Below are 24,225 nucleotides of genomic sequence, written 5' to 3' on the forward strand. Positions count from 1 at the left end.
TCATCTATCATTGTTCCAAGACACCTTTCCAAACTGCCCTGGGGCGTACCTTCAAGGGGTGTGTTTGGGGTGTTACACCCCTGTAATAAATCTATTTTCAGATAAGTAGTGAGGTACAGGTGCATTCAGTCGGGTATTGTGAGATGTCATTCATATTTCAGCAGGAATTTTAACAACCACACAAACAAAAACACACACTCTTACTCTCTGCTTTGAAATTCCTCAAAAATATTGGTTATTTAAAAAAAATGTATTGTGCCATAGTACTCCTACCAATCCGCGTTCGTCTCCCCTTCCACTGTCTCTCTCTCTCGTGTACCCCGCGTTTTGAATAATGTATTTAAACATTATATTATATGTCAGTCAGAATGTCGGAAAAGCTGAAGCCCGGCCTTCCCCGGCTCCCCCCAAACCAATCTTACTGGCCAAACTACGTCACATCTCCGCAGGCGCACCCCCCGCCCAGTACTGCTTCCAGTCACTCAGCACCCAAAGGTATTACATCTCCAGGGGCGGGGCCATAAGCCTGGGATTCCACTGGCTGGCCCTAAGACAGGTGAGGCCCCGCCCATACAGAGGTGAGAATAAATCCTCGTCTCAAAGACTGGAAGACCAGGAAGAACGGCTGGATTCGGATCCTGAAGCTGCAGGTGTCTGACAGGTGCTGCTCCTCCGGCTGCACCATGTGGGCCGTCCTCCTGTCCAGCGCGCTGCTCGTCCTCCGCACCACCTCCGCCGACATGTGAGTACAACCTGAAGCAAAGAGGAACTTCCACGCTGCGCACCTCGCTGCGGTCCTGTGAACCTCCATTCTGTCCAGGGACCTCCACTGTCCCCTGTGCGCCCCCATCATGCCCTAGGGAGCTCCTACCTGGCCCATCCACTTCGTGGTTGTGCTGTGCACCTCTATCCAGGACTGCGCGCCTTCGTCCAACCGTAGTGGATCTCCATCCTCTCCCCCTGCGCTATTCACTGCTGTCTCGGCTCCTTCATCCTGCGTTGGGGACTGCTCTGTGCGCCACAAGTTCAGCGTCCAGCATGGGGGACCTCACACTGCGCACCTTACTGCGGTTCAGTGAACCGCCATCCTGCCATAGCACTTCGCTAGTGCCCTGTGCGCATCCTGGCCTGGGTACCTCCTCTCAGGCCCTGCGCACCTCTCTATTCCTCTCTGCAGTGCGCACCGCCATTTCGCCCAGTGGACCACCTCTTCACCCTGCGCACGTCGCTGCGGTGTTGCGCTACTCCATCCTGTAACAGCCCTTCATTAGTGCCCTGTGCGCATCCTGCCCTAAATACCTAATATTCGCCCTGCCACCCCCATCATACCCTGTAGACACCCTCTCCGCCATGCGCACCTACATCCTACCCTGTGGACCCCCTCTGCGCCATGCGCACCTCCATCATACCCTGTAGGCACACTCTCCGCCCGGCGCACCTCCATCCTACCCTGTGGAAACCCTCTCCGCCCTGCCCACGTCCATCCTACCCTGTGAACCCCCTCTCCGCAGTGCGCACCTACATCCTACACTGTAGACACCCTCTCTGCCCAGCGCACCTCCATCCTACCCTGTGGACCTCCTCTCCGCCGTGCGCACCTCCATCCTACCCTGTGGACCCCCTCTGTGCCATGCGCATCTCCATCCTACCCTGTGGACCCCCTCTCCGCCGTGCGCATCTCCATCCTACCCTGTGGCCTGTGGACCCCCTCTCCGGCGTGTGGACGCTTCTCCCACCTGCGCACCCTCATCCTACACTGTAGACACCCTCTCCGCCCTGCGCACCTCCTTCCTACCCTGTGGACCCCCACTCAGCCCTGCGCACCTCCATCCTACCCTGTGGACCCCCTCTGCGCCATGCGTATCTCCATCCTACCCTGTGTACCCCCTCTACCCACTGCGCACCCTCATCCTACACCGTAGACGCCCTCACCACCCTGCGCATCTCCATCCTACCCTGTGGACAGCTTCTCCACCATGCGCACCTCCATCCTACCCTGTGGAGCCCATCTCAGCCCTGCGCACCTCCATTCTACCCTGTGGACCCCCTCTGCGCCATGCGTATCTCCATCCTACCCTGTGGAAAGCTTCTCCACCCTGCACACCTCCATCCTACCCTGTGGACAGCTTCTCCACCATGCGCACCTCCATCCTACCCTGTGGACCCCATCTCAGCCCTGCGCACCTCCATTCTACCCTGTGGACCCCCTCTGCGCCGTGCGTATCTCCATCCTACCCTGTGGACCCCCTCTCCGCCGTGCGCACCTCCATTCTACCCTGTGGACCCCCTCTGCGCCATGCGCATCTCCATCCTACCCTGTGGACCTCATCTCAGCCCTGCGCACCTCCATCCTGCCCTGTAGACCACCTCTGCGCCATGCGCATCTCCATCCTACCCTGTGGACCTCGTCTCCACCCTGCGCATCTCCTTGCGGTCCCGCCACTCTACTGCGACCCGTGCGCATACTGCCCTGGGTACCTCCTCTCTGTCGTGCGCACCTCTACCCTGTCCCGTAGACCCCTTCTCCACCCTGCGCACCTCACTGCGGTCCTGCGCACCTCCATCCGGCCCGAGGACATTCCTGTAGCCCCTTGCGCGTCTATGCTGCCCCACCCCTTTCACTGCAGCCATGTGCCCATCCTGGCCGTGCATCTCCCAGGGGCTCTACCATCCTGCCCACCTTGCTGAGGTCCTGATATCTCCTGTCTGTGGACCACTACCCGGCTCCATGCATTTGATAGCTATCGGTCCCCTGCACATCCTGTCTGCTCTGTTGCCCTCTCCACCCTGTGCACCTTGCTGCGGTTCTTTGCACCTCCATTCTTCCCCGGGAACCTCCTTCCACCCTGCGTACCTCGCTGCTCTCCTGTGCACCTCCATCCTGTCCGGGGAACTTCATCCAGCCCCCTGCGCTTCCACCCTGGCCCCTGGACTTTACTGTGGCCCTGTGCGCGTTCTGCGTGCGCGCTACCATCACCCTGCGCACCTATTCTGAGCTCCGCGCCTCTCTGCGCTGTGCACCTCCGGGTGCCTTGCATTCACGCGCCTCCATACTCTTAAATGCACTTAATTGCGACTCCACCTCCGTTCCGGCTTCTGCGCCCCGGCCCCGTCCGATGCTCTTCATTCTTGTCCTTTACACCTCCATCCTGCACCGTGCACTTCACGCGTCTCTTGTGCACCTCTATACTGTCCTGGGCACTTGCGTCCTGTCCCATGCCGCTCCCTTCTACCTCTCCATCCTGTCGTGTGAACTGCACTTGTGTTATTGGCACCCTTACCCTGTCTGCTGTCTGATGCACACCTGTAGTGCACCCCTTCCTTTCGTGGGGATCTCCGCCTGTCCTGAACGCCTCCATCCTGCCCTATGCACCAGGAGCTGTGCGAGCATTCAGTCTGTGAGGCCGCATCCTGGCCTTGGCACCTCTGTCCCGCGGTGTGCGCCTTCATCCCACCCGAAGCTCCTCGGTGTCCTCCTATGCGCCTCCACCAGGCACTCCACTGCTGTCTTGTGCATGCCTGTCTGTGCACCCCTCCCTGCCCAGGGGACCTCAGCCCACCCTGTGCGCCTCTACCCTGCACTCCACTGCTGTCTTGTGCACGCCTGTCTGTGCACCCCACCCCTCCCAGGGGACCTCAGCCCACCCTGTGCGTCTCCACCCTGCACTCCACTGCTGTCTTGTGCATGCCTGTCTGTGCACCCCATCTTGCCCAGAGGACCTCCGTCCACCCTATGCGCCTCCACCCTGCATCCTGCACTCCACTGCTGTCTTGTACACGCCTGTCTTTGCACCCCTCCCTGCCCATGGGACCTCAGCCCACCCTGTGGGCCTCCACCCTGCACTCCACTGCTGTCTTGTGCACGCCTGTTTGTGCACCCCATCCTGCCCAGGGGACCTCCGTCCACCCTGTGCGCCTCCACCCTGCACTCCACTGCTGTCTTGTGCACGCCTCTCTGTGCGCCCCATCCTGCCCAGGGGACCTCCGTCCACCCTGTACGTCTCCACCCTGCACTCCACTGCTGTCTTTGGCACTCCTATCACTGCACCCCATCCTGTCCAGGGGACCTCCGTCCACCCTGTGCGCCTCCACCCTGCACCCCGCACTTTACTGCTGTCTAGTACACTTCTGTCTGTGCACCCCATCTTGCCCAGGGGACCTTTATCCACCCTGTACGCCTCCACCGTACACTTAAATGTTGCCTTGTGCACGCCTGTCTGTGCACCCCATCCTGCCCAAGGGACCTCTGTCCAACCTGTGCGCCTGCACCCTGCACCCTGCACTCCACTGCTGTCTTGTGCGCTCCTGTCTGTGCACCCCATCCTGCCCAGGGGACCTCCTTCCACCCTGTGCCCCTCGATCATGTCCCTGTCTTTGGCAGTCCCGCCAGGTTACCTCCATCCTTCCCTGGGCGCCACACCCCGCCATGTGCACTTACCTGTTGTGTGTTGCACCTCTACCCTGCCCTGTGCCCTCCAGGTCCTCCCTGTGCTCCTTGTGAGCTGTGAAGTGCATCTTGCCCGTGCTCCACCTCCCTGCTCTGTGCACTTCACGGGGTCCAGTGGCCCCTCCAGCCTGCCATAACCATCGTATCCTTATCCGAGGTGCCCCATCCAGCCCGGTGCCCTTCACTGCTACTAGAAACACCTCCATCCCGCCCCTCAAGATTAGCCGGCAGCACCCCCTGCTGTTTCATCACTGCTAGTGTACCCAGCTCTGCTGAGGACCCTCAATCTTTGCCATCTCAGCTCAGGGACCCACTTCCCTTTCAGTGCATTTAAGTGTTACCTTTTTCACACGGGCACTGATTTGACACAGAAGGAATCTGGTTCCGGATTCAATAAGCCCTTGGCCTGTCGTTGCCTCATCCAAGCCCACAAGGGGCGACGCAAGTTAAGTGACATTTACAGAGCCGCGCCATCAGTACTCGTGCGGCCTCGCATCACTTTCACCTACGGCGCAGCATCTGACGTCACCCCGCACCGGTGAAGTGCTGCAAGCGCCGAGCACCGGCGTTTCCTTGCATCCACCTCTGTATTTTAATACAAACCCAGATTTATAAAGACTTGTGAACCTGCGTTTGTGCAAAAATAGCGCACCTACGCGAACACTGCGCGCAGAGGAGAAACATCTAGATTTTCTTTGTTACTTTCACTTGCATTTTGCAGCTCACATACATGGAGAGATGGGCCTCCAAATATTGGTTTTATGTGCAGAAAGGGATGCAGCACACAAAGAGAAAGTACCAAGGAGGAGTACAGTGAATCCTCATTGTTTGTGTTTCTCCTTATTACCGGCATAAGGTACCATTGTGGCTGAAGCCCAGCTTTAAAGACTTTAGTAAATCTGGGTTCGTGTCAGAGTCCCCGGGTGGATGCGCGGGAACGGCCACGCTCCGCTCGTGTAGCACCTGCCTGACGCAAGGCAGTGCACTGCTTTGAATTATACTTTTTTTTAACACAGCCACGTAAATGAGGCTTTACGCGGCTTTGTACATTGTGACATGTTTTTCATGGCTGCACCAAACAAGGGCACTTGTACTTTCTGGTAGAACTAAGGAAGATTAACGCGCCGGTGTATATGTCATTCTCCTGCGTTCCGTCGCCCATAAAAGTATGAGGATCGCGACAGTCAATAACATCCTCATCTAATATTTGGACACAGATTTGCTAGGATTGTGCGTCAGGCCGCATCACTTCTGGGGCACAGCCTCAGCGCAAAGTCATTTTTGGCATTTACTAAGCCATGCGAACTGACTTTGCCTGGCATTGCTGGTTTATTAAATACAAAGTAACGCACGCCGTTACTTTCACTCCTTTGCAAGAAATAGAAGGTACCTGGCGTCACGTGGGTGGAGCACGGGCCCACCCCCCTGCATCCACCCAAGTGTTTTGACACAAATCCAGATTTACAAAAACCTTTTCCACCCCACCCGGGCTGTAAAACGCTAAGAAATTCTAGCCCAACTTGTGGGCTTCGGGCTGGCGGCGGGAGTGTATGCCTCCTCTCTGGTGGCACGGAGCAGCTCTCTGGTAATCACGGTTGTAAGTGGAATCCGGGTCTGCCCTGCGCTGCACCGGAGGGTGGCAACAAACCGGGCCAAGGTCTAGTGATTACATCAGTGGACAAGGGCTGAACTGGGAGCCGAGGCACGTCTGGGTCAGGCTGTACCAGTGCGAGTGCCACCCCCGTGGCAGTGGCTTCTGCTGCCTGTGGCTAGGTTGGCAGACACTCGCTAAAGCTGGAGTGCCCCTCTGCAGCGACCCAATAACTGTGAGCAGATACATTGTGTGCATTGAAACGCTCGTTACCACTACCCAACTCAATGCTGCTCCTTTCATCGACCTCGGAAGGCTAAGTGTTGAAACAGCTACTCGCTGCCGAAGAGCCATCTGTGTCCTGCAGGACCACAAGCTAGCTCGTGACCTCTCCACCCCTTAACGTGGACTAGAATATGCTTGGTCGGCTGCTAGTTGCAAGGAGGGCAGAGACATCCTTTTTCACTTGCCTCGTTTCCTCTAAATATTTTCCCCTATTTGACTTAATGATATATTTAGTTTAAACTGAAGTCGTCTCTATGTAAATATATAAAATGGGCAAAGAATTATTAGCTATTAGTATGTGGCTTTTTGTATGCACAGAAATCATTGTCTGTGCATGAGGAAGGGAGGGCACTGCAGATATCTCAGCAAAAGTTCCCTAATGCCTTCCGGAGAAATTAAGTTTGTGATTATTTCAGTAACATGCAGGTACCATCACCTGGTGCGGACAGTGCTGGTATTTCTGTGCACCCCTAGATACATGTCTACATCCTGTCCTGGAAGTCTCTACCCTGAGTAGGTGTGGGCGGGGAACTCGCGGAGTCCGCAGAGCTTTTCCCACTCTGCTTAGAGCACGGAGTTCCCAAAAACTCAGTTTTTTAATCGCTTGCGCTTGCCAACGTTGAGCTGGCGCGGACGAGCGAGGAAAATCTTACTCCAGACCACCTCCCGGCGAGATTTCTCAATGCGGGCGGTTGTGGAAGGTCGCCACCGCTCGCATTGAGAAACCTTCTGTTCGCATTGAGGGTGCTGCAGCTCGAGTAGAATATCTACTTGAGTGGCAAAAAAGAAGCAGCACCCTCTTGCGCTGCGCGTGGAGCTGTTTGCACTGACTTTTCAGCACAGGACATACACCTGCCACTAAAAATCCGCGTGAACAGCGTGACCTAATGCACTCTGCCGCTTGCAGATCACTGTGTAGCACGGCTGAGTTTTTTGACCACTAACCCTGAGCTCCTCCCTATTCTGGCGTGAAGTCCTTCACTCTGGTCTGTACCCTTCTTTCCTAGCAGGAGCACATCCATCCTGCCCCTTGATTCTTGCCTGCAGCAGTGCTTAATTTGTAAGAAAATAAGTGCCAGGACCCTCGTCAGGAGTCCATAGCAGCTTGCACAACCCATTGCCCCGGCCAGCGCCGCAGATGACAGTACAAACACACCCACTGACATCACACTGCTAAAAAATATGGGACTTCAGACTATTCCAGGTCCCCAAAACTAGACGAATGGCTTGGGTGGCAGGTATTGGTCATTTTTAATGAATAATGAAATAATAAACAACAGCACTGTCATGTGGCAGACTCATAAGTGCCGGTGTTGGCAATTAAATGCCGGTGCAGAGCACCGGAAACAACCAGCAAAAACTAAACGCTGGCCTGCAGGACCGCGTGATGCTTCATGGCTTTTGTTCACACGGCTCTGCTGGTGCACCTCAGCCCTTGCCTGCAGCCACCTTTCCTATTTCATCTCTAGATCTCACATCTCTTCCAGTGCACCTCAGAGCTGTACTTTTCAGAGAGTAAGTGGCTCAGTACTGAGTGAAAGGTGTGTGTATTCCTAATCCTTGCCCCCAGAGGGTAGTCTTGAGCAATTGCCCTATTCTAGTGGACAGGACCATTCATCAGCTTCTGCAGGGATCCCAAATTCAAAGTGCAATTTCAAAATAAAACAAGAATTGGACAAGTTTTTTTTTTCTTAAATTGTTTTTATTGACATTTTGCTTTATGCTTCTTCGATACATAATATCACAGTAGTATACATCGTTCAAGGCATGGGTCATAGTCCAATTGCATATATCATATACAAGCAAATTTAGTACACAAGCAAGGGAACCATTATAATCCAATTTCTGCTTAAACGCCATGTATCTTTATCCATCCTCGCTCTTAATTGCCTCGCCTGTACTTCCCCTTGCCAACTTCTGGGAGCTCACGTTCTTTATACAAAAGTCAACATGTCTTCAAACTCGAAGTAACTTTAAGTGCAACATTCCGCTAATGGGGTTAGTCAACACTGGAGGAGGGTTTATAGAGCAGGGATGACAGTGTTGTGGCAGCTCAGGCGTACACTCCACATCGCTAACTTCCTTTCCCACCAGACCACCCCCTAGTCTAGGCTGTCTGCCCCGTCGGTTAGTGTCTCAGTGTATCTTGTGGTAGGATCAGGGCGCTCCCAACTATCTCACCGCCATGCTCCCATTTATCCTCTTCTCCGTAGTTAACCCCTTTCATCACTGGCAACCCGGTATTATGTTCGTCAGCACCTATGTCGATAGCTGTGTGCATTGTAATCGCACTCCCTCCCTGGGTCACCGAGGTAACCCTTTCTTCTAGCGTCTGCCCTTCCCATGTGTCCAGTATCTCCCCCCAGATTGGGGCAATAGGGTGTTGACGGATCCCTGTACCTCCTCACGTCTCAAAACCTGCAACTCAGCTCGTGCCCACGCTGTCACATCTCGCCTCCAATCCCCCAAATGAAGGCTCCTAGGCGACTTCCAACACATGGCGATACGACGCCTAAAGAGGGCCAAAGCCAAATCCAGGACTCTACTGCCAACCTTCCTAGAGAGCAGCTTGGGACTCAGGCCCAAGAGGCAAAGAGAGGGATCCAATTCCATTCCTACGTCCAGCGCTCTGCCTAGTTCGTCTAGCACCACTCTTCAGCACCATTGTATCTCAGGGCAGAGCCACACCATGTGGTCCAAGTCCTTGTCAAGTCTACCAAATTTGGGGCACGTCCTAGGGTCTCCCCTAATGTAAGTTGTAACCTATGTGGCGTGAGGTATGTTCTATGAATGCAGTTGTACCGTATGTACCTGAGGCGGGTGTTCCGTGAGACCCTTCGGGGATAAACTAATACTCTCCGTCACTCCGCATCTGTCAAGTCTCTCCCCAACGTGTCTTCCCACTTCTCCCTAAGAGGTTGTAGAGAGCCCAAAGTATCCTCAATCTGGGCCCTGTAAAGTTTGGTGACGAGGGGAGTGTCTCCCCATAAGGTCAATAGTAGGTGGAGAATCCCGTGTGTTTCCTGCTCCACATTAACTGTACACCAGTATTCTGTATTTGATGTGTCAAGGTTTGATACAGTAAGACTTGCCCACTCGGGACTCCACTCTCCTCAATCATATTAGCAAAGGTTCACAACACTCCATCACGAAAGAAGTCGCCCAGTGATTCCACCCTCGCTCCCGTCCAGATGTTTAGCCGAGCCCCCAGAAGTGGGTAAACTGTGGTGCCTCGCGCCACTGCCGTCAGTGGTAACGCCGGGGAGTAAGCTATCTTTGTTCCCGTACGTCGCATACATTTCCTCCAGCAGGAGAGTGCCACCGTCATTAGGACGTTCTTCACCTGAGTATTTATTCAGTGGCCAAACATTTGTGCTAGTATTAAATCTCCACTCATCTTGCCACCAGTCGTGGCATGATCCAAGCTTGCCTTCCCAGCACACCACCTGGAGATCCACTGCAGTTGGCATGACAGGTAATAGAGTTCAAAATCTGGGGCCCCCAATCCACCCGCCATCACCGGGTGGCAGAGAGTAGGCAGAGCGGTACGTTTGCACCCTCCATCCCAAATGAGCTCCTGCAGCAGTGTGTTCAGCTCCCTGAACCAACCCGAAGGGATAATCACCGGAAGATTGGTGAAGTAATAAAGGAGGTGGGGCAGCATGATCATTTTGGATAGAGATACCCTGGCCATCGTGGATAATTTAGGGTATCGACAAAACCCAAAAAAAGCTGGCAATGAACGGAGCACCTTACCAAGGTTACCTTCACGGAGGTCCTTCAAGTCATGGAAAACCTGGATACCCAAGTACTTAAAGGTGCGGAAGCCCACACAATATCCGCAGGGCAGGTGGATAGTTGTTCTTCACCTGCCGTCCATGGAAAGACATACGTCTTGCCTCTGTTTAGTCTAAGGCCCGAGTAGCCGCCAAAGATTTCCAGTCTCGCTAATGCCCAATGCAGGCCAGTCACTCCATCCCTCAGGTATATTAAGGTCATTTGCATAGAGTGAAATATTATGTTCAGCCAGTCCCCACAGCACGCCCCTACCCTTACCCTCCATACGGAACTGGGCCGCCAGTGGCTCAATGGCAAGTGCAAACAATAATGGGGACAGCGGACAGCCCTGCCTAGTGCCTCTAAATATGGGGTAAGCTGCCGATACCGTCCGGCCTGTCCTCACCCTCGCCATTGGCTTCCCGTACAGCAGATCAACCCATCGCACCCATCCTTCACCCAGGCCCATCCTTAGCATCACAGTTCCCAGGTAGTCCCAACGTATCGAGTCGAAGGCCATCTCAAAGTCTATCAACAAGAGCACTGCCCCCGGCGGCCTCTCCGCCTGTGGCATGTGTAAAAGCGCAAACAGTCGTCTAAGGTTGAGAGAAGTATTACATGCCGGAATTAACCCATTTTGGTCATTGTGTATTAGGTTGGATATATGCTGGACTAACCGGTTGGCCAGGATTTTGCTTAGGATCTTAAAGTTGCAGTTTAGCATTGAGAGCAGCCGGAAGCCAGTCACCGATACCTCCCTGGATTCGAGTTTGGGAAGGGAAACCATCAAAGCCTCCCTCATTGACTCAGGAAGTAAACCCCACTGTAGCGCCTCCGCATACAACTCAACCAGTAGGTGTGCTAGAATATTCGAGTATTTCATGTAAAACTCCATAGGGAGTCCGTCTGTGCCTGGCGTCTTACCCGCAGACAACTGCATGATGGCATCCTTAACTTCTTCTAATGTTACTGGCCCACCCAATGGGTCCCTGTCCTTCAGTGCCAGGGTTCGTAGTGGCAGTAAACGTAAGTAGTCGCCCAGGGACTCCGGTATTGCCGCCTCCGGCTGCCTGTAAAGAAATGTGTAATAATTTTGGAAGGCCTCATTTATATCAGCCGGTCTAAATACCCCTCTCATGTCCCACACACTCATTATTGGTGCACCCTCTCCCTTGGCCTCACCAACCACGCCAACATCTTGCCCGATCTTCCCTCCTCTGCCTGTATAGATGTCAAGTACCTCTGCATGTTATGGCAACGTTACTGTTCCTCAGTCTGAGCGTGTGATTTCCTTGCATCAACCAGTCTGTGTCATGCTGTCATGTGAGTACCCCCATCTCTTTCCTCATCATGGATAATCTTTTCTAAGCGGGTAAATTCTCGCTCCGGAGTTCGCTTAATCCCAACTGTTTGCCCAATACAGTGCCCCCTGGCTGTAACCTTAAGCGTTTCCCGTTCTACATGCCTAGATGTAGCAGACCCTTTGTTAATGTTGATGTCCGTGAGGTAAGTGCGAAGCTCCTCCATATAGACCAAGTCTTCCTGTGCAGCCAGTCCCAGCCTCTACCTTGGTATAGGAGGTCTGGTTTCCGCACTTCTCCAAGAAAGGAGCAGCAGATTGTGGTCAGAGAGGGTACGCCCCAAATATTCAGAGTGTGTAGTTCCAAGAGCCATGGTTGCCGTACACACCACCCTGTCTATTCTGGTATGAACCTGATGCAGGCCTGAATAATGGGAGTAGTCTCTTTCCCCTGGGTGCTGATTCCGCCATACATCTTCTAGTCCCCAACATTGCATCCAGTCCTGTAAACCTTTGGCTATCTTGTGCGATAGTGCACCTGCGAGTGGAGGAGTGGAACGGTCCAACTCGGTGTCCAGCACGCCGTTAAAGTCCCCTCCAATCATTAGTTCTCGCCCCTGCTGTCTAGTAAGGTGGCTCGAGAGACGCTGCATAAAAGGAAGCTGGTCTTGTTTAGGGGCATATATACTGCTCAACACCACCGGCGTCCCATGCAGCCTGCCCACCACTATTACAAGTCTACCCTCCTGGTCTACATCAGTGGTTATGTCTTCAAAAAGCACCCCTGCTCTGATCCATACCAGCGCCCCGTGCCAAAGCAGAATACGTGGTTGCAAACACTTGCCCTCTCCATCTGCGCCTAAGCTTATCAGCCTCTCCGGAGGTAAGATGGGTCTCCTGGAAGAGTGCTACATGTACTCCCCTTCTTTTCAAGTATGACAGGATTCTGTGCCATTTGGTCAGCGACCCCATCACCCGTATGTTCCAAGTTAGAAAATTATAGTCTACCATATCATAGTAGCTCCATCAGAATGGATTACCCACCCTTCCCAAGACCTCCATCCACAGTCCCCACCCCCACCTCCCTCGTTTTCAATATCCTTTTCAAATAAGTGAACCTCAACCCCTTGCACAAAACCAAAACATACAACTGCAGACCCCAACTGCCCCTCCCCAGGATATCTCTCAAAGCGTAGGTCGCCCAATGAACAGTGCAAAGGCACAACTGAAACAACAAGTCAGTCGGTGTTCTCGCCATTCTCCGCTCAATGGCTGAGAAACCAATAAGGGGGGGAGGACTCCAAAGCCGTCAGGGCCTCGTACTCAAGTCATCATCCTCACCTCAGGGCCAGTGCATTAAAGTTTCTTTCAACCCAGTTCATCTGCGGTTTGAGGCGTCACTCTAGGGGCTCCATCCGAGCAGCGTGAGCCCGCCACCGAAACAGAGGCATGGTCCGGGCCTCCTTCGCTAGGGTCCGCTGAAGAGTTCACTCCCCTCAAGGACGCCACTGCCTCCAATGCCGCTTCCTTTGCGGATTCCTTCGGGGCCAGAGTCGGTTCATATGCAAACGATACCTGCTTCGCTGTCTTCTTGGGTCTCTGCGACCCCGGCTTCCCACGCTGTCCGTTGTGGCACGGTGGCTCCCTCCGGTCCCACGTGTCTGCAGCCACTCCCAAGCCTCGTCCGGAGTCTGGAAGAATACGGTCTGGTCCTCGGATATCCCCCTCAATCTGGCCGGAAACAGAAGAGAATACTGAATCCCTTTCTCCCATAAGGCCCTCTTCACCGCCATAAAGGAAGCCCGCTTATTCTGCACCTCAATTGTGAAGTCCGGGAACAAAGTCACCACTCTGTTTCCAACCTTGAAGGGTCTGGTCGCTCTGGCTCTCTGCAGTAGCACGTACGTATCTTTATAGTGCAGTAGTTTAGCCACAACCATTCAAGGTGGTCTCCCCGGTGCCAGTGGTCTTGAGGGCACCCAGTACGCCGGCTCCTACGTGAAGAAAGGAGTACGTTGATCCGGAGCCACATCTGTACTCAGCCACCCCTCCAGAAAGGACACCATGTCCGTGTCCTCCGCACCTTCCAGAAGACCAACAATTCTTACATTATTCCTACGGCTTCAGCCTTCCGCCTCCTCCACTCTGCGCTCCAGGCGCTGGACCCGGTCTGTCAGCTGCAGCACTGTGACTGCGATTTCCCCCTGCCTTGGTGAAAGCTCTGCCAGCACGGTCTCCATCTCTTGGACCCTATCCACAAGTTTTTCGTGGTCTGCCCTCAACAGGCCCACCTCCACTGCCACTTGGCCAATGTCATGCTCGAGTGTCGTTTTGGTATCCTCTATTGCCCCAAGAATCTTATCCAGGGTGGCCTGCACCAGGGGCTGTGCGGGACCCTCCATGGTCCCTTGATTTTGTTTGTCTGCATATTTGCAGGATTGCGCCCTGCCCTTACTCCTGCTTCTGGAGTTCATTCAAGTCGCAGGTGGGCTGTTCACCAAAAGTTCACGCGGCCTGGTTCCACACCACTCTAAAAATCCAACACTACCACCAGCAGTTCATCCGCAGGACTCCCCACTTTGATCTGTACCTCCGTTGTTTTCAAAAGGCCAGCAGGTAGGCCTGCAAGATCAGGTCATGGCCACTCAGGAGTTGACTATTCGTGCCTAGCCAGTCTCCCCCACAAGGGATCAGCAGCTTCTCGCAGTCTCCTATTGCTTTGTTGCAGGGTACTCCCTGCAGGCAGCAGAACGCCCAGTGCATCTCACCTCTAGGGGAGTCTCCCCTCGTCCTCTTCTGCTAGCCGTCCGCTCCGCTTCCCTCTGTCGGGTCGTGCAGCTGGTCTATGGCTCCCCCAGTACTCAATAATCCTCACCGGTGCCGCCCCGCGTGGAAGGCAATTAACAAGGAGAATGGGGGGAGGAGGCCACAACACCTCCGCAGCACTTGCTGTCTCCTCCAGCCCCGGGCCTTGGGCCCCTGCCGCACCAGCTTCTTGGCTCAGCTTTCCCTCGCTCGAGGCCGCCGACTCCGCTCCTCTTGCGCTCTCCACTCAGAGCGTCCCGGAGGTCAGGAGACAGTCCTGAGCAGCACCACGTTGTGTCACAGTGGCCCCCGTCATTCAGTTCCGGGTTCCAGCCACAGGAGGGAACGATTCAATGAGGGTTATTGTTAGGCCCAGATGGAGTTGCGGTTTCATACGTCCGCCATCTTGGCCAGGCTAGCCACGCCCCCGAAATGGCCAAGTTAATGGGTTTGGTCTTTCACATATCCCTAGTAATTCAAGTCATTTCTACTGTTCAACTAGAGTCTGAAGTGAATGTTTGAGAACTTTAACAAGGCTGCCTTCTTTTAAGATGTTATGATATGCAACTGCCTTCCACAATCTTACATTATTCAAAATAAAATTTGCTTGCATGCTTTTGCTATGCTAATTATTTGTGTTTGTTTTGCATTAGATAAATAAAAATGTTTAAGTTTTTTATGATGATGAGTTAATATTGACACTTTCACAAATTGGAACACCGTGGTGATACCCTAGTATTATAGGTGATAGTAGTCACTTGTAAATTCCAGTCCCTTCAAACTGGTTCCTAAAAGACCAACGATACACAGTTCCTTCCTGGAAAGTTTTGGGGTGATCCCTCAAAGAGTGGCCAAAAAAAAGGCTGCCCCAAAAGGTGAATGCAATTTTCTATAAAAAAAAATTGAAAAGCAATACCATGAAAAAGTCTTAACGGAATTATACTACGTTTGGCAGAAAGCTAGATCGTAGTCCAGAAAGTGTGTTTTTTGTGATTTGGGATAAATCTGTTCAATAATTTTTGAAAAATTAAGGTTAAAAACTGTATAGCTGGATGGTTTGGATCTCAGGAGGCTCATGAGAGTCCTGCTATCACACAACTTCAAATAATAAAACAATCTCATTGGATGAGGTTTTTTTTCCTGTCGGCTGCCTTGATCCTTCAGGAGCAAAAGGCTCCTGTGAACTCCTGAGGAAGCTTGCGCTCTGATTGGCTGGCTGCAACATGAAGAGAAATGTTGTGGCTGCCATTTCAGGACAGAGGGACTCGGTGGAGCCACAAATCTGTGGTAAAATTACAAAAAATAATTTAGACTCCTGAGCATTAAAAAACAGCTCTGTGGTGTGCTAGGGCCAGTGAGTCCTGATTTTATAATTTTTGGGGAGGGGGTATGTGGCTCCCCTCCCAGGCCCTAATCAGCCCCTCTCTCCCGGCCACAACTTAAAATTAAAGGAGAGTGAGTCATTGTATAGTCCGAGTGCCCCATCCCTGTGGCCATCTGTTTGCGATGTTCCAGGGACCCATACAACCTGGGACAGTGTAGATTCTCCGCCAGTGCTCTCACAGACATGCAAGTCTCAAGTGCTCCCCCACCGGCAGGAGCAGAAGGTTGCTCCTGCTGGGTAAGAGCAGAAAGGTTTCTCCCTGCTGCTCTCTTGGAGGCAGGGAAACTTAGATTTGCTCCATTGTCCTGCCACACCTGAGATGGATTCAGGCTGGGGAGCCAGCAGGGCTATAGTGGCCTTAAGGCTCTTCCCCAGCCCCAGTGAAAGGGCACCAGGCACCCCAGTATCATTTTATAAAATAGCCTGACTTGCATGGAGTCAGCAGGGCTGCAGGGGCTCCTGCAGGCTCAAAATAGTAAAATAATTGTGTGGGGTGCCCTGGGTGGGCACTAGGACACCCCAGTTAGAAGGAAAGAAAACAAAAAAGGGTTGCCGGCTCCTATGTGGTATCTGGGGTCGCTCACTCATGAACACTGCTCCCTAAAAGGAGTGCACCATAATGCCCTGCAAGGGCCTTCTAAATATATTTTGTGAAGCCTGGTGGTGTCCCCAGAAAGGGAGGGGTACCACCAAGAATTTTTCTAATGTTGGGGGAGGGGTGGAGCTGCAGGGAGTACAGCTGTCCCTATCGACTTTAAAAAATCAGCAAGTTTCCTGAATCATTAAATCTATGACCCAGGAAAGCTTGCCATTTTTTAAAGCACTCTTAGCTGGAACTCTATGCTCTACAAATGGAGTAGAAAGCCCACTTGTTTTTGAGTCTCTTGCTTCACTTTGTTGTTTGAAAAATGCTGGCCAAAGATAGTGATTGGGAACGGCAGTGAATGATGTGGGATTGGCAACCCCATGCCTTGTATGGCCAAAGGCTGTGTGTTGCATGGGATTGGTGTTATGTATGGTAATAAAATATTACCAAGTCACTGAAAAACTAAAGGTTAAGGTGATGTTATACTTGGGCAATATCTTACTGTGTGTCAAAAATACAAACATTAACTGATAAAACCAAAGGTTAAAGGGATGTTATAGTTCGGTGAAAATGCCAGTTAAAACACACAGCTTTAAACAAACAAAACCAATTCTTATATTTATCTCAGTTAGTTGTAACTCTGCCTTATAGTCACTATAACCCTCACCATGTACTGCGAATTATCTTGCATATTACCTCAATTGGGGCACGTTCTATGGCATCATTGATAATTTCACTGCAACATCTGAAAGTAGTTCACTGATGACAACACTGTCATTGGTTGGCTTTCCTGTCACTTTAATTTGCTTGCTTTGTATTCAATGGTCTGCATTGTCCATTTTAGGCTTATCCATCCCCTTGTGCATAATCTGTTTACTTGGGTCCTACCACTGCTCACTTTTGGGTAAATATTTGATTTTTTGCTTGGACGTTCCACAAGAGTAAATGCTTTTTCTAGCTTGTCTCACCCTCCTGTGTTTCTCCCCCTCCTTTTTGCTGCTGTCTCCCACCGGCAGTGCTCTTTCTCATGTGCTTTTCCTCCTCTCAGTGTTGCTTTCTCCATCATACTGGAACTGCAAGCACTCCATCTTCAACACTCCTTTAGCTAAGAAATTGCAGCCAGTCCTTTCTGTTGCGAACATTTTAACTCACCCTGTAAATGGAACCGAAAGCCCTCCTCCTTCAGTGATACTTTAGCTAAGTCCTTGCTGCCAATCCTCGGCACTGAGTGCATGTTCACTCTCCTCTTGACACAGAACTACACTACCTTCACTTCATCAGGTGCACACAAATGTATAACCAGTTTCCTTTCTATATCATGAGTTAACACTTTGTAAATCAAGATCGCATGTGACTATATTGGCTAATTGGGTTTATTAACTCTAGACAATGTTTGCGCTATAAATGTAAATGCACAATAAATAAATAAGTAAATGTTTCTCCCCTATCAACCCCATCACCAAAAACTCCCCTGCCCAACCCTACATCTTCACCCCTCGCTCTTTGTTGTTTTTCAATTTTTGGCACCCGAAGAAAATACTAAATTATGCCAGAATGAACAGCCACTTTCATTGATGTTCAAATGCAAGTAAAACAAGCTCATGAAGTGGACGGCATGTTCTGTGCTCTTTTTTTCATGTGACTAGGATCACTTTGGCCAAGGTTGTATCTTCAGGGGCTTGTTTGGGGTGTTACACCACCGTCTAATAAATGTAGTTTCTGGTAAATAGTTGGGTACAAGTGTTTTCAGTTTCAGGTTTGGTGAGGTGTCTGTCGGATAGACAAAAACATATACTCACCCTCTCTCTGTATCGAGAGTCTTAAGAATTGTTGAGTATTTTACAAAATAATGTTTTTTCTCTCACTTAATATCTCTATCAAGCCTTATTTCTCTCCCTTTCTACTTACTACGTCGTAAGCCCCTCTCTTGTGCTCTGTACTATACCCACGGCCACTGGAATTTTGCAGCAGAGGAGGGCCAAATTATGTGGCAGCGTTGACTAAGTTATGCAATGGGAAAAGGCAAATTACGCAGCATAATACAGCACATTTTGTGATAGTATTATTTTATTATGTTGTCTTTTTTCCACGTTAACACTATCTGTGAAACAATTTCACCTTATTAAGATCCATTTAACACAATAAGTAACTTAAAGATGGCCAGCCAACCTTTGTGGGGGACTTTCTATGTGCAGGAACAGGTGATGCCATGTTTTGAGTATGCTTGATACGTTTGAGTTAAAAGCAGTTTTAAAAAAAAAAGATTGGTAGATTATGCATCTGATGACGGATTATGTGCCAAATGCTGCAGATCCATAACTATGCAAAAAATGCTGCAGGCACAGAATCACATGATTCCAGTAGCCCTGGATATAGCCTAGCATTGAAAAGTTAGGAAACAGCTAGAAAAATATTTAAACCTCTATTTTTAATACTTATTAAAAACAAAAGTCAATGGTGATGTCATATTTTTGACAAATATTAAGGAAAATATACTTTTAGAAAGTTGCCTTTTCCCTGCTTAGAATCTCTGGAGACTTATTTTCATTTTTTCTTGCACTTCTGTCAGCCAGTAATTAGTATTCAAAGAGGTCTGAAATTTGCTCCCACAGCAGAGAATAAAGGGCCTGAGTGTGAGGAGGTGCTATTTTTACTTTGAAATAATGGCCAGTACGGTTAGGCCCAGGAACTGGAGTAACTTCTAAGAGGCCTCTTTTGTCATAGGCAAATGTTAGTTGACATTTGGACAGGGCCTTTCCTCTGCCCCTGCTCCCAGCCAGACAGTCTCCAATCACAGTGGACTACTTTTTGACATTACAGTGACAAATCCTTCTGAAGTGTCAAATCCTGCTTGACAGGTCTTCTGGGGTTTTACGTATAACACTTTAGGCACACATCAAAGGATAAGAAAAGGCTGCCAAAACAATTCTTGTGTATACACAGTTTGGTTGATGAAAACCTCTGCTTTTTCCTATCAAATTGTGTCTCTGTTCATTTTTTTTTTTTTGCGGGGGGAGGGTACAGTGACTGCCTCAATCTGCATTTTTGACTTGGAAGTGGGAGGACACTAGGATTTCCAAAGTACACATACCTCAGTCCCCAAAGCCTACGTTTAGTGTGGCCAAAGAATTTAGCCATCTTGAAAACACCCCATGTGGGGTAGGGTAGGGTTGGCCTGAGAACTTTTACTACATTTTTTAGTGGGTGCCCAGGAGGAATTCTCAATCTTCAGAACACTCCTTGACTTGTGGAAGATCAGAAGAGGACTGAACTGGCTGTCTGAGATCTTCGAAGAGCCTAGAAGAATGGACCTGCTTTCCGTGCTGCACCCAGAACAAAAAAGTAGGAAAACTAGGAGACATAAGCCGGCAGGGATGCAAGATATTACAAAAGGCAACTGCCAATCTGACCAGTGGCAATTGGACCAGGGCTCGACTCTGCTATTTGGCTTCCGCCTGACATCCTGAGTCTCAAATATCTCCCCTAAGGTTCTGGGGGGAGGGGTTATTTAATAGTATACTCCTGTGGTGCATTGGGACTTGAAGGATTAAGTTAGAAGGTAAAATCATTAATCAGTACTAACGTGGTTTGTGTATCTGACCCACACACCATCAGGATGAGTGCCATATTGTTTCTAGGTCCAGGCCTCACATAATTATTGACAACTATAGGCACATTGTGCTTCTTGGTGCTATTCCCTTCTTACAATTTAAAAAAATCATATCTCCAGTTCCCCTTATTGGGTTTTGTCATTTTGTTGGTTAAACTCTACTCTATTTTTCTAATCAAGTTTGGAATTTGTATTGCTTGCATTTATACTTTACTACTGTTTTTTGGTACTGCATAAATACTTTACTCATTGCCCTAATTTTAGTCTGTCTGCTTCTTGTCATAGCTAGTGGGGATTTGAGCACAGGTTCATTTAGTGACTTACTTGGTTCACCCTAACAAAGGTTGTGATTGTTCATTAAGGGGGAAAGTCAGACAGTCAGATTAATGCTACAATTTCTTGCAGGTGTAAAAAAAAGTTTGATAAATAAAAAAGTACATATGTACAGAGCTGGGGCACTGAGCAATTCTCTTCATCCATTGGTGTGTTCACCTGTCCTTCACTGTGCTTTCACCCACCACACCATCAACATGGCAAAACGGATGACCCATTTAAGCATCTGCGCTTTGTGAACAACACCTTTTTGATCTATCACATGTATGTAAAAAAGAAGTAAACGTCAGTGCCAGGGCTGATGAACCACTATTTTCCTTTTCCATTGTCTTTTATTATAGCCTTAGCCCACCGTAGCGGGTCCTACCGGCTATTAAAGGCCCGCTCCCGCGTTAAAGGCCCGAGCAGAAGGCAAGGGCCTTCAACAAGGGAGAGGGCCTTTAATAGTTGGTAAAGCCCGCTATGGCGGGTTCTAAGGCTATTAGAACATTCTGTCATTATAGGGCAGAATGTTCTCATAAATAAAACAAAGGCTTCACGGTTTTGTTTACAGCTGTTGCTGTGAACAAAGAAGTTTGGAATGTTGGCGCTCCGGGCTTTTACCGGCCAGTAAAAGCCCGGAGCACTCCATTGTTTTCAATGGCGCCTCCATCATTCCAATGATCTAATATCCATTCTTTACCTTTTGGATTGTTTGTCATCCTTGTTCGTATAATTTATTTCTTCATATCAGAGTAATTCAAAGTCAATAATAATTTTTCGTTGCCAGAAAAAATCGTATTTTGTGATGTGCACTAAATCAAAAAAAGGGTTTTTCAGCTGTTCTAAGATCCCCTGCTTGCTAGGAAATATCTATATTTTTCTATAAATAAAATGTGTGCAATGGTTCAATTTTTACATTTTAAATGTTTATTCCAAGGCAGCGGCGTACTCTTCTTTTGTTGTTCTTTTTTTATTTTTGAGGCATATGTTCACAATCAAAAAAATAAAAAAGCCAGACCACTTGGCATTTTCAGTGGTTCTTTACCTGAAGTCGGTCCATTGGGGGCGATGTCGAATATTACAATGTTTATTTTCCCTATCATGTTATATTGCGACTGATTGGATAATTTTGCTCCCACATCTGTATTCGTGGGCTAAACACTCGACTGGCTGAAGTTTACCATCACTGCTCTGTCCCACAGTTGCAGCTGCTCAGATGTATCCTGTGCTTCTACTAAATATATTTTCCTTTTCTTGTTATCTCAGGCGATATCTGGTTTTTACTGCACCTATATTCAAGTCAAACCAAACTGGGAAAGTGTGCTTGGAGGTTATCGGCATTTCGGAGCCCACGGATATGAAGGTCACTTTGCGGATCCCCAACATCGCCTACAACATCTCCTTCTTTGACGAGATCTTGCCAGCTGGAGAATTCAGGCAATGCAGAGAAATGCCAGTAAGTGTCTGAAGAACAGCAGAGGGCAGTCTGAGAGGCCAAAGTCTGCATGACCCCCACATCTTGGTTTTCTTGCTGCACACACTGTCTGCCATGTTATCTGCGTCAGTCTTCATCCATTGGTGTATTCAGGTGTCACTCACATTTTGCTTCCACCCCCACACACCATGCAGCATGGCACAATGGCTGCACAACGCCCAGATCTTGATTCTCTCCCTATACAAGCATGTCATCATGTTGCAATGGTTTAAACCTTGAGGAGTCCTGATGCCTTGTTTATCTGTCCAAGCTTTGTCATTTCCCTCTCCCATCTGAAGGGGTGACTGGCAGTGGGGAAAAAAGGAGCTTACAGCTGCCAGCAATATGGGTTCACACACATTGTATCAGGTGAGTGCAGTGAGTTTAGCCATTTCAAGGAGGATTTGGGGGCAAATTCTATTTATGTTTGCAAGAAAATTGTGTGCCTTCCTCAGGGCTGTTTGCTGCACTGGAGTGCTGATGATCCCTGTGTCCACCGACCTCTGCAAGCAGCTTTCCTGGTCCTTAGCCAGCTGGGAGTTTTCTTGTGTCCTAAGATGTCAATCCAGCCATGGCTACTAACTTCCCTTCTATGCATGCAACTCATGCATAGCCTGCCCTAGGCCACTGGTGTTGTCCTGTTACACAAGCCACACACTGAGGCCTGCTGCCTTCTTGCAGGCTGCCTTATCCCTCTCCGTCAACATGGATGCCTCAGGTTGTCCTCCTGGTGTTATCGGCTTCTGTTACACCCATCCTGAGGAGTTTTCCAGAGGCACTCATGGCTGTACATCAACAGTCTTGTCTCCTTGCTGGATGTTTTTGCTTATGCAGGGTCATCCCCAATCTTTTTGCCTCCTGCCTCCCATTTTTTCTGACCTGTTGATGTTGGCTTTTGAACTCTGAGCGCTTTACCACTGCTAACCAGTGCTAAAGTGCAAATGCTCTCTGTGTAAATTGTATTGTTGATTGGTTTATCCATGATTGCCATATTTGATTTATTAGTAAGTCCCTAGTACAGTGCACTAGAGGTGCCCAGGGCCTGTAAGTGGGCCTGCAGCACTGGTTGTGCAACCCACATGAGTAGCTCAGGTAATCATGTCTCAGACCTGCCACTGCAGTGTTCGTGTGTGCAGTTTTAACTGTAAACTCTACTTGGCTGCATCCACTTGCCAGGCCTAAACCTTCCCTTTTCTTACATGTAAGGCACCCATAAGGTAGGCCCTAGGTAGCCCCGAGGGCAGGGTGCAGTGTATGGTTAAGGTAGGACATATAGAAATGTGTTTCATATGTCCTGACAGTGAAATATTGCTAAATTCGTTTTTCACTGTTGCAAGGCCTATCCCTCTCATAGGTTAACATGGGGGCTACCTTTAAATCTGATTAAAGTGTAGATTCCCTCTGGGAGCAGATGGACATGTGGAGTTTGGGGTCTCTGAGCTCACAATTTAGAAATACATCTTTTTAGTAAAGTCCTTTTTAAGATTGTGTGTTTGAAAGCGCCACTTTTAGAAAGTGGGCATTTTCTTGCTTATACCATTTCTGTGACTCTGCCTGTTTGTGGATTCCCTGTCTGGGTCAGTTTGACAGTTGGGCTGGTTGCACTTCACACTAGACAGTGCCACAAAAGGGGCTGGGGTGTAGTCTGCATTTCCTGATGAGCCATCTGTGCTAGGAGGGAGGGGATGAGTGGTCACTTACACCTGAAAGGGCTGTGCCTGCCCTCACACAATCCCATCTCCGACCCCCTAGTGTCTGGGGCCTGGCCTGGGCAAGGCAGGATTTCACATTCAAAAGAGACTTTACTTTGAAGTAGGCCTACTTCAAAGGAGAAATTGGGTATAATAAGGGCACCCAAAACCACAGTCTTTAGAACACTTCTGGAAACAAGAGGAACCTCTGCCTGGAGAAGAGCTGAAGAGCTGAGGAAGAAGAGCTGCCCTGCCTGTGACTGTGCTTTGTGGCGCTATCCTGCAGTTGCTGCTTCTGCCAGAGTAAGAGGGCAAAGACTGGACTTTGTGTGCCTTCCATCTTGTGAAGAAATCTCCAAAGGCTTGATTTAGAGCTTGCCTCCTGTTGTTTGGAGTCTCAGGGACAGCAAAGGCTTCTCTCTGCCAGCACCTGGAGTCTATGGAGAGACTCCTGCTCTGACAAGTGGTGCCCTATCCAGTCCCTGGGCCCTTGAAAGGAAAGCTGGTGGAAATCAAAGGAAATCGACTTCGGACGACTTCAGACCAACGCCACTGCTGAATCCGGTGCCGACTCTGTGATCTTCGCTGGAATGTGACGACCTTCGCTGGCCCAACACCGCTGCAGCCCCACTGAAGTCCGCGACTCCGTGGAAGTCGCCGCACCACGTCGTGACTGACGCCGCTCAAAGTGCGCGGATTCAACGTTGCGCACAGATGCCGCGATCCCCGACTTAGCGCATCGACTTGTTTCCACTCTTAACCAAAGGTACTGTAGTTGGGGGTCTACACGACTCCGTGTCCGGCACCGCTGGTGTCGGCTTGTTGGGAACGACTCCGTCACAATGCCGTGTTAACACCTCATCGAAGCATTTTGTGTTTCTAAGCACTATTTTTTAGTTTAATCTTTAAAAATTCATAACTTGACTTGTGTATGTCCGATTTTTGTCGTTTTGGTCTTGT

The 24,225-nt window shown here is 50.0% G+C and overlaps 1 protein-coding gene across 1 annotated transcript in view; it reads left to right on the plus strand.

Annotated features, from left to right (window-relative positions):
• The first annotated feature begins 586 nt into the window (after nucleotides 1-586).
• LOC138303637 (alpha-2-macroglobulin-like) overlaps nucleotides 587-24,225 on the plus strand; it is a 219,002-nt gene continuing 195,363 nt past the window's right edge. Inside the window, exons 1-2 of the mRNA XM_069242934.1 lie at nucleotides 587-742; nucleotides 21,367-21,556. Coding sequence (XP_069099035.1) covers nucleotides 684-742; nucleotides 21,367-21,556 — 249 coding nt within the window. The 5' untranslated portion in view covers nucleotides 587-683. The remainder of the gene's footprint in view (nucleotides 743-21,366; nucleotides 21,557-24,225) is intronic.

Source organism: Pleurodeles waltl, chromosome 7 (assembly GCF_031143425.1).
Source record: "Pleurodeles waltl isolate 20211129_DDA chromosome 7, aPleWal1.hap1.20221129, whole genome shotgun sequence".
Lineage (NCBI taxonomy): Eukaryota > Metazoa > Chordata > Amphibia > Caudata > Salamandridae > Pleurodeles > Pleurodeles waltl.